Raw genomic sequence first — 11,268 nt, forward strand, 5'->3', positions numbered from 1 at the left:
CAGTGATTTCAAAACATTTTCCCATCTCTGATATTCTTTCATCACATTTTCCCCCTGGTCACAGCTCGTCAAAGATCTTAAGAATTCCTAGTTTGTTAACTCAAAAACAAGGTATTATTGTGTAGGATTGTTAAGTTCAGTCCAAGACAACAAGAGTCAGTATTCGGTTGTGAGTATCCTGGGTAAACTTGAGCTTATTCTAGTCCATGATTTACCCATTTACTATTCAGGCTCTTGCTGTGACTCTGTTGAAAATAATTCACGTTTTCACAGAAAAACGAGACGTGGCTTTATGAAAATTAGGTTAGTCTTTGTGTAATTATGACAAGTACATTTTCATATGGTGAATTGTCAAAACAGCAGTGAGGAGAAATAATGCATTTGTATTAATTTCAAGCAAACAAAAGAAAATCATACCTTCCATCTAGACATATTAATATCAAGAGATACTTTTTTTAAACTGGTAGTAAGCCTGAAGCACTTTAAGATTAAGCAGATTCATCCATTCATATGGTTAGTAGTAGATAAGAAAACACTTTATTCATTCCACATTGGGAAATTTGGTTATCACATTAGCTCCACATTGCACAAACACATGGAAAATAAGGAATTGAAAAATACTTCATCTTAAAAAAGAGGACTGAAAAAAATAAATATGATGAAGTTCTCAGGATTACAAAAAAGACACTATGTTAAGAATTGATAGTAAAATTAATAAATGACCAAAAAATACACATATTGATCAGGGGGTCAGTACATCATTAACATTGTTGTTATTGATGTAATGAAAATAAAATGTAAAAATGTATTATTTATCCTGTACCCAGGCTCTTCTTGATAAGGTTGATTAGTTTTCTCAAAATTCTTGCTATAATGTCAGCTATAATGTCAATTAGCATAAATCAAATGCTATGCCAGAGTCTGTCATCTAAGTATGACTGATGTGGGTAATTTTAAATGGTTCTTTTCTGGCGGGAAGTATTTAGATGTAAAATTATAGGCCAACTTTTGCGACTTCCCCCCTTACTAAAATCAAGAACAGCCTGGAAAAGTGGAAAAAGTTTAATTTAACATTGTGGGGAAAGATTAACACTATAAAAATGGTTATTGTACCACAATTCAATTATTTGTCCAAAATGCTTCCAATCTCAATACCTGGAGAATATTTTAAGCAGTGTAATCAAATGGTTAAAGATTATCTGTGGAATGGAAAAAAGTCAAGGATATTTTTTGCAGAAGCTCTATGTAGCAAGAATGGTGGACTTTCACTCCTAAGTGTAAAGTTGTATAATATTGCCTTTGAAATGTATAAATTGACTCATAAATTATTTCAAAAACCAAGACAGATTTCGGGTGGGTGAATATTGAAAAGGAATATACCGCCCCCTACTGTCCATTGGATGTTTTGTCACAAAAAGTCTCATTTAGAGGCCAGGAGCCTAACCTAAAAAAAATTTGATTACATTTCACAAATTGTTAAAGCTTTCTCCTTATAAACAAGCATATTATTCACTTTGGAATAATCGGCAATAAAAATAAATAATAAAGCCTTTTCTTGGGATTTCTGGCTGGCAAAGGCTAAGATAACAGGTCCAGTTGATACAAAACTCAAATCATTCCATGATTTTGAAACTCAGTTCTGCTTGAAAAAAAGTAGACTTTTGGAGATACCTGCAAATACGAAGTAGTTTGAGTTATGTACTAAAGCAACTGAACAGGACAATGCTGTGCAGGACTAAATGCCTCGAAAATATCAATCAGCCTCAAGTTTTATAAAATCTTATATAGAGCAATGTATGATAAATGAGGGTTTGAGACTTATTTAGCAGAGAGACTTGAATGTGGACATAGATCAGGATTCATGGCATAAAGTTATTTCCACTATGGGACGGTTTTCGAGTGAAGCACAAGGGAAGCTCACTCATAAAATACTTCATTGGTCTCGTTGCACACCCTCACAACTTTTTGAAATGGGTATTATTCAGAATAATTTATATTGGAAATATAGCCGTCATGAAGGGACATTTATTCATGCTATGTGGGATTGTCTCGTAGTTTATGAGTTCTTAATTGCCAAACTACACAACCGAAAGGAGTAATATTTACAGGTTTGGGACGTGTTTAGGTCTCATTTAAAACAAGTACGTTACATCTTTAATTGTCATCTTTTTATCAATGTTTTTGTTATTATTTTAATTGATGGTATTGGGTCTATGTTTTAATGAGTGCTGTATTTTACAGTGTTGTTTGATCTGTGCTGTTTTGGATTGTTTGGTTTTGATTAAAAAAAAATACATTATTTATTTAATGTTTGTCCGGTGGAGTGCGCTAAAGAGCAAGAAGTGGGCGGGACTTCTGCACCGTAGAAGAAGAAGCTAGCCGCTAGCCTCCCGGTGCTGCAGCGTCGCTTCAGTTTTCTGTAGCCGATCAACATGGTCCATCTGGTGGGTTCCCTCCGCAAAGAGCTGGCCGACTCCCTGTCCAGCTGCGCGGTGCTGGTGGTGGGAGCGGGAGGGATCGGCTGCGAGCTGCTGAAGAACCTCGTCCTCACCGGCTTCAAGAACATCGAAGTTGTGAGTGTTAGCATGCTGCTAAACACGCTAACTCGCTCTTTGTGTGTGCGGGCTCCGGCGAACTCTCCATTCATACATAGAAACTCCAGACCGTGCTTGCATGCCCCCACAGTTATGATGTGAAATAGACACTGAAATTGTTAAATATTGTAAAGGCCTCCAGTGGTTTAGCAGAAACACTTGGCGCCATTAGCGGTGCTCAGTTGGCAGGACTAGTCGGTGTTAGAGCTAACTGCCTACAGACAGACCCATGCTGCTGTGCAAGCTGCTGCTCTCAGCTCTGGGATGTTATTATAACCACTGCAGCCTCGTATTATTAGTAACAGGTGTGTGCATTCAAATCTATGTTCTTGGAGCTAAACTGCTAAAGACAAGGTCGTACAGTTTAAATAACGGGCCCCTGGACAGCCCCTCTTTCAACCTGGTACCTGGATATTTAAACGAACAAAATACAATCAGGAAGGATGTGGTTCATGTTGAAGAGTCAGAGGCAAGCTATAATTAAAAACAAAACCCAACAAATCAAAAAGCCATCCCCAATCTATGTATCAAAAAGCCACACATGATTTCAATGACAGCGCATCCCAAAAATAGAAGATTTGAACTTCGGGATTATTTTTGTTTTAATGTAGGGGTGGACCAGTAAAATAGTGCTATAATAACCTTTACACTTTAAAAGTTTGTGTGTGTGTGTGTGTGTGTGTGTGTGTGTGTGTGTGTGTGTGTGTGTGTGTGAGATACTGGGTATATATGATAAAAATTCACCAAACTCACCCTGTATCTGTACAGTGGTGTACAGTCGTGTAATTGCTTATTACTTTGCAAACAGAAGTTATCACTTGTTATTTTTGGTATGGATTCAGCTCTATTTCCTTGTCTTTTAGTGATGTCTGGCTCACGCCGGCAATCAAATCAGCAGGGTTTCTCTTACATTTTTTTTTATCACATTCTAAAAACTTCCAAGCAGATGAACATTGTTTGATCAACCAATCTGTTTGGTGACATTACTTTTGGTTGGCAAACTTTAACTGTTCTGTGCTAAATGGTGCTGAATAAAAGCTACATTAAAAATAAGATTGAGGTATTTATTTGCACATGTTTTGTAAATCTTGTGTGAAAACAGCCATGCCTGAAGCTGACTTACTGTTTTTTCACTAAGGTATCACAAGAAATGAAGAATATATCGTGATATCAGCATGGTCAGGGTAACATTTTGCAAAAAGCTTGAATGAACTCAAATTCTTTTACCATTCACTGAAAGTTCAAAGAGGCTATACTTTAAATAGGAAAGAGAGATGTAATAAATCAGGATTAATTCACAAATTATATTATTAATCTGTGGGACTGACAGATATTATTTATGGAAACAAATCTCAAGATGCAAACTCGGTGTAATCTAGAGCATTTAAAACAAGTCACATAGTTACTATAATAGTAAAAATGATGAATATCACCCTCATGCATACTAATCTGTGTGAAAGCACCTTTCAAAGGACATAAAGAACAATTTGAAGGAGCGAACACTTAAACAATCCCCTTATGGTTTGGCTATGCTCAGCTCTACTGTGACTTTGAATTTATATGCGTGTGAAAAGTGCTCCATCAAAAATAATGTCATGTGGTCATTTTCTATTTGGCAGATTGACTTGGACACGATAGACGTGAGCAACCTGAACCGTCAGTTCCTATTTCAGAAGAAGCATGTTGGCAAGTCTAAAGCACAGGTATGTAAAGATACTTCTCACTGGGAGCTGGAAAGTCGTGTGGACTAGATTCAACCCTTATGTTCCTTTTCATATCGCTGCTGATTAGATTCGCCGGGTGTTCTTCCCCAAAGCATAATATTGAGACTATTTTACGAGACCTAAGAAATTCAAAATTCTGTCACTCACTGCCCATTTTCGGATGAAATCAAATAAATCCAGTTAGTTTGTCCTCTGAGTTAGTGTGAGATCAGAGACTCTTTCCACAGTTTACTACGATGTTTTCCAAACAGGTTGCCAAAGAAAGCGCCTTGCAGTTCTGTCCCAGTGCCAACATCACTGCATACCATGACAGCATCATGAAGTGAGTATTTCTGACTACACCACCATGTCCCCTTGAAACAACACAGGAAATTAAATTATTTTTGTTTCCCTCCACAGCCCTGATTACAATGTTGAATTCTTCAGAAAGTTCGTTCTGGTGATGAATGCTCTGGACAACAGAGGTATCCACACCGAGACCTCTTCTGAGGCTGTGGACGTGTTGAAAGAAATTGGACTGATGGTTTTTCTCGTCTCTCCAGCTGCCAGAAACCACGTGAACAGGATGTGTTTGGCAGCGGACATTCCTCTGATCGAGAGCGGCACCGCAGGATACCTGGGACAAGTCTCGGTCATCAAGAAGGTGTCCCTCCTCACCTTTCTTTCATGCTCAAATCAACAGATGCAATCTGACATGCTGAGCATTTACCTCATTGCTTTTCCTGCTCTAATCCCAGGGTATGACTGAGTGCTACGAGTGCCAACCGAAGCCCACCCAGAAGACCTTTCCAGGCTGCACCATCAGAAACACACCGTCAGAGCCCATCCACTGCATCGTCTGGGCCAAATATCTCTTTAAGTACGGCTCACACTGCATCACCACACCACACTCTGCTTTTCATATGTTTTTTTTTTTTTAGCTGCCAGTCAGGACCTTGGTAGTTCTGATTCCATGATTGAAGGATTGTACAGTGGCCTGAGAGACGGCGCAAGCCAAAACTACACATTTCCATTGTTTTGTCTGTTTACACTGCCTGTTACAATTCAGTGAAACCCGCTTCCAGAAGTACCGGCCTCTGCTTTACTTTGGAATCAGTGCACATGTGGATGACTGAGGACAGCAGTGATAGCCTGTTTCTGTGTTTGCAGTCAGCTGTTTGGAGAGGAAGACGCCGATCAGGAGGTGTCACCCGACACCGCAGACCCCGAGGCTGCATGTGAGTGAGAGCTTCAGCTTTTTTCCCCCCCACAATGCACTGCTGTAGCTGTTGATTTACTCCATACGAAGCAGCATCTGACTTGTTGCTTCGTAACCGAGGAGTCTGGATAACGCGATTTCCATCTGTCGTCTGTGAGCAGGGAATCCCGAGGAGACGGCGGCTCGTGCGACGGCGTCGGATAAAGACGGGGACATTAAACGGGTCTCCACCAAGGAGTGGGCCCGCTCCACCGGATACGACCCCGTCAAGCTCTTCAACAAGGTACCGTGCACAGAATTTCTTTACTTTCATGACGTCTGTTTTATTTGCTGCCATTAGAAGCAGATGCAGTAGTATATTTTGAAGCTTTTCCTGCTGTATTTCAAACCATTTCTTCTACTTTATTGCTTACGATATTAAAACGGCACTTTGGGAACAGGCGAGGTTCCTCTCATTTTTCATATTTCTGTTGAAGTCTCTTAACTTGAGTCAGTTGGGAAAACCTTGCCCCGTCTGAGCTTTAGCACATCTGCTTCTCAGTTGATTTTTTTCAATGGGAAATGCTGTGAAAGCATAATGTGAATAAGATGAATTGTGCATCTGATTATGAGAAGAGACCCTTGATTTGAATCGCCTAAACGTGATAAATAGCTAATTAGGTAGTAAATGCAAGGTCCCTTTTCCTTTTACAGCATTAGGTTTAAAGTTGACATTGAGCGTGGGAGATGTGGGATTGAATCATCGTAGTAGTAGTGTAAAAACTGTCCAGATTCACAGTGGAAGTCTCAGTCTTTCTGTAAAAAGAGAGCTGCTACAAGTTGCATGTTCAGGACTCCTGTGAAAGAAGGCTGAGAAAACTGCTTCCCCACTGTGGTGACTGTAAAATCCAAAGTGGTTGCATCAGGTCACATCATTACTGACTGAGTACATAACTGATGTCTATTTTTAACAATCGGACAAATTTTCATGCTTTCGTGCTGTGCTTTTCTCCCACTTAGGTCAAACTATTTTTGATCGTTTGTAAAATTTACCAAAATGACCCTTTTTTGCCTCTGTAAACAGACCATAACAAGCTCGGTTGTGACTCTCTTTGCTCCCACAGCTTTTCAAAGATGATATCATGTACCTGCTGACGATGGACAAGCTGTGGAAGAAGAGGAAAGCTCCCACACCGCTGGACTGGCACCAGCTGGAGAACGGAGGTTTGTCACCAGCAGTGTTTAAAGAGATCTACAGCAACAAAACAACAACAGGGCTGATAGGACTGCATGGAGATGATGGTATTTATTGTAAATCGTGTAGGAATACGCAACATTGCTGCAGGTTTGTCTGATATTGAATCAGAATTAGAGGAAACGGAGCAGTTGTGCAGCTTAGTGCAGGTAGATTAATCCAGTATGGTTTTGAGGATTGCATCAGTTGTGTAACAGCAAAAACAATTAGAGAAAGTTAACCTTTTGAGCCCCAGTGTTCAAAAATCAGTATTCCAACAAGTGGAAAGATTGATTTGAAGTCATTTCTGTATTGGAGCTACACAATATGATAAAGTGACGTTTAATAATTGCAGTAAACTTTCAGATCAACACTTGTGTGATGTTGATGTCTTTGTGCTTTGAGATGAGTTCTTTTCCCTGCTTTGACCCTGTTTTAACCAGACAGCACGGAGCTGATTTTATTTGTTTACATAAATTGCGTATTGATCTGCAGTTTTCCACCAAAAGCATTTCAGGAAGGAAACACTTGTTTCTTGACCCCCGTCCACATCCTTGCCATAACTTTGACATTTCCAGCGTTTCCAGCAACTCTAACTGTCCAGTTAACAGTTGCATCGCCAGGCCCGGTTTGTGTGTTGATCTCCGTTTGTTGCCGTCCTGCAGTGCGTCCCCAGGAGGAGACTCCGGCCACAGGCTTGAAGGACCAGCAGGTTCTGGGCGTTTGGGGCTGCTGCCAGCTGTTCCAGCACAGCGTGGAGACTCTCCGCACACAGCTGCAGGACAGAGGGGACGGTGCAGAGCTGGTCTGGGACAAGGTGAGGGGAGGAGGGACTGAGCATGAGACAGCCAGAGCCCATAAGGACAGAAGTAGTGCATGTGTACTGGCTTGAAAAGGTAGCGCAGCTACAAAAAGCTAAAATACAACAATACAGATACGAAAAGGAAAAATAGACTAAATGACAACAAGAGGTAAAACAGCTGAAATTGCTGCAATGACAAACGCAAGTAAAGCTACTAAAACGGTCTTAAATAAAACAATGTGTATTAACTCTGAAGGCTGCAGAGCGTGGGGTTAATGTTTCTCTCTGTCCCGATGTCAGGATGACCCTCCAGCCATGGACTTCGTCACTGCAGCAGCCAACCTGCGGATGCACATCTTCAGCATGAACATGAAGAGCCGCTTCGATGTGAAGTGTGAGTCACGCACACACTTTTATTGGTTCAGATTGATATTTAACAAAAAAAAAAAAAAAGAAAGAAAGAAACCGAGCACATCTATAGTCAGTTGAATGTCTTGTTTTACTGGTAATCAGTCATTTCTCTAAATGTTTGTTTCAGCAATGGCAGGAAACATCATCCCAGCTATCGCCACGACCAACGCCGTGATCGCCGGACTCATCGTGCTGGAGGGGCTGAAGATCCTGTCCGGGGAAATCGAGTCCTGCCGCTCGGTCAGTTCACACTGATGAAGGGGAATGTTTTCAGTCAGATTTCCTTTAAAAAAAAAAAATAAAAAAAATAAAGTAAAGTAAAGAAAGTGCTCTTTGAAATTTTTTTTCAAGCGGAACCCGTCTCTCTTCTTCAGATCTTCCTGAACAAGTGTCCCAACCTGCGGAAGAAGCTGCTGGTGCCGTGCATCCTGGACCCGCCCAGCGCCAACTGCTACGTCTGCGCCAGCCGGCCCGAAGTCACCGTCAAACTCAACGTCAACAAGACGGCGGTGCTGGCCCTGCAGGACCGGGTAACGCACCTGATATCAATACTTCATGATTCTGACGTTGGGCTGCAACCTTTAGGAACAACATAAAACCAGGCTTGAGCTACAAATAATATTCAACCTTTAAAATAATTAGAACATTTCTGATATTTGATGAATACATCTTAGAATATAGGGTTTCTTTTTTATTTTATTTTTCACCACTTTCAGTAGTTTTAGCTGTAATAACCATTTCAGCTATAGTAACAGTTTTCATTATTCTGTCATTATTATTCCATCAGAAGCATTAACAGATGAAAAAAAACATAAAAAAGGAACTAAATAATATTGATATTAAGTTAGAATTCAGTCATCACATCAGCTCCATGTTGTAGAAATTTAAAAAGTAAGAGTAATTATGTTTAAATTAATTTGGATTACAAGAAACTCCAGCATGTACAGAAGTATTTCACAAACCGATTCCACTGGCTTATTGCTTCCATGTTTGTGACGGTTTGTTTTTTTTTTTTCCGTCCAGATCCTGAAGGAGAGGTTTGGCATGGTGGCTCCAGACGTTCAGATAGAAGATGGAAAAGGAACCATCCTCATCTCCTCAGAGGAAGGAGAGACGGAGGGTGAGCATAAAGAGAGGGAGAAACATGGAATCGGCTTCTTTTCAGAGCTGCGTTTGTAACCACGGCTGTCAGTAGAGAAATAAAATGCACCATTTACAGCCAAAATCACCAAAGTTCAACATGTAGAAACCTCAGTTTTGACAACTCCTGGTCGAGAAATGTGCCTGGTTTCATACTTTCTGAATGTATAAAATACTTGTTTGTCTCCACAGCGAACAACAACAAGTTTCTCTCTGACTTCGGGATTCGTAACGGCAGCCGTCTCCAAGCCGACGACTTCCTCCAGGACTACACGCTGCTCATCAACGTCCTGCACACGTACGAACCCGCTTGACATCAACTGAAGAGCATGAGAGAGAGTGTCTGAGTTTAACGTTGCTGTTGGTCCTGCAGCGAGGAGCTGGAGCGGGACGTGGAGTTCGAGGTGGTGGGCGAGGCTCCGGACAAAGCTCCGCCCCCTCAGACCAACCAGGAAGAGGTCAACAGCATCACGAATGGCAACAAAGACTCAGCCCAGCCGTCCACATCCTCCAAAGGTCAGTACGAACTCAGTCTTATTTCAGATTTATTTTAAAAGTGCAAAATCCAGTTATCAAAACTGAGCAAGTTGAAAAATTCTGGTCTTGTTTGAAGTTGTTCACGAACTCTGTCATAGTGGCTACTTAATCATTGTGATTTTTTGTTATTATTTTTTTTAATCCAGCTCCATCCGACGACGACGACATCATGATCGTAGACTCTGACGATGAGGAGGAGGCTTCGTCCAGCTCGGCAGCGCCGGCAACCACCGGCACCAAGAGGAAGCACCCAGACGCAGAAACCGGAGAAACGTCCACCAAGCGTCCGCGGACGGACCAATCGAACGCCGCCCAAGACGACGACGACGACGATATAATCGCCCTGGACTAACGCGCAGCTCCTCGCGGAGAACTCTCTGACGAACTCTCAGATAAAACTCCTCTTTTATGAAGAACGCTTTCCAGCCCGGGTTCGTCTTTGGTCACTTGCTCTTCCCTCCCTCCCTCCACCGTATCCGTGCTTCTCATTTCATTCTCCCTCCACTCTCTTTGCTGTAAATAGGTTCTACGTTTTAAAAAGTTTTGGACAACACACAAAGCTTCTCCTGTTATCTTTGTTTCTGGTCCTGATGAGATGCTTCTCTCTCTCTCTCTCTCTCTCTCTCTCTCTCTCTCGATGGTTAAAAAAAAAGTGCTTTTTTTGTATTTTTTATAAGCGTACTGTATTTCTCATGCTACACAAGTCAGGGTGATTTTTTTGTGCTTTGTTGTCAAGTCTCAAAGAAAGATTTCTAAACCAAAACTTTGTTCTTTCTTTGGTTGTCATGTTGATCTCAGCTGTTTTCAAAGGCCGAGGTGGGCCGGCCCCGGAGCCGGGGGCCCTCCAGCACGCGGGCGGTAAAGCACAGAAGCACTGACGGAGCGTTTGTGGCCGGTTTGTGCCAAGAGGCGCTGGTTTGCTACCTCTTTTCTAGAATTAACACGTTGGGGCTGCCGATGCGTCACCGCGCCCTCCGTGACATCGGTGGGGGGAGGAGCCCTGACGCGGCTCCCCGTGAAACGAGCTGTACTAGTGGTAGTTCCATGTCCACACGTTGATATTGGTTTAAAGTGGATCTGTGCCGGCGGAGTGAGAGGCGGAGCCGCGGTTGGACCGGTGATGGAGTCTCCTGCACTTCAAACAGTCGAGCTCCTGCTGCTCTCTCTCTGTGGATGTCCATGATTTCATTCGTCATTGTGATCTGACTTGTTGTTGAGCGGCTTCCAGAGCCCTTTGGACCAATTTGATGAAGACAATAAACAGTTACAGAAGCCTTTTTTGTTCTGTGTGGTTTGTGTCGTTTTTCACACAACGCTTATACGAAATATCAAATCATATTTTAGCAAATTCTAATTTATTGCATTTTTATTTGATATTATGCAGAAACAATTAACCTCAAACGTGTTTGAAGGCTTTACGTTAGAAACCAACGGGCAAATTGCCACGTAAGACTTTCCAGGTGAAATGACTGTTTTGACCTTTAAACACAAGACTTGAATGTTTTCTGTTCACAGCTGCCAGTTTACTCAGTTTGAACTGATTCACTGTAGTTTTCATGTTATATGGAGGATATTTTGCAATGTGGGTTCAGTAAGATAAGACCTTGACACACATTTGTGTACAAAGTGTCTGAAAATTGAGGCCACAT

At 41.6% G+C, this 11,268-nt stretch overlaps 1 protein-coding gene across 1 annotated transcript; it reads left to right on the forward strand.

Moving 5' to 3' along the window:
- The first annotated feature begins 2,352 nt into the window (after positions 1–2,352).
- Positions 2,353–10,892, forward strand: uba2 (ubiquitin-like modifier activating enzyme 2). The gene is made up of 17 exons (XM_030095813.1): positions 2,353–2,573; positions 4,214–4,297; positions 4,570–4,640; positions 4,718–4,782; positions 4,861–4,961; positions 5,056–5,177; positions 5,468–5,535; positions 5,678–5,799; positions 6,620–6,719; positions 7,395–7,546; positions 7,832–7,925; positions 8,070–8,182; positions 8,317–8,472; positions 8,966–9,062; positions 9,275–9,380; positions 9,456–9,598; positions 9,766–10,892. The coding sequence occupies exons 1-17, from the start codon at positions 2,433–2,435 to the stop codon at positions 9,969–9,971; spliced, it is 1,941 nt and encodes a 646-aa protein (XP_029951673.1). The 5' UTR covers positions 2,353–2,432; the 3' UTR covers positions 9,972–10,892.
- The last annotated feature ends 376 nt before the right edge of the window (positions 10,893–11,268 follow it).

Source organism: Salarias fasciatus, chromosome 7 (genome assembly GCF_902148845.1).
Source record: "Salarias fasciatus chromosome 7, fSalaFa1.1, whole genome shotgun sequence".
NCBI lineage: Eukaryota > Metazoa > Chordata > Actinopteri > Blenniiformes > Blenniidae > Salarias > Salarias fasciatus.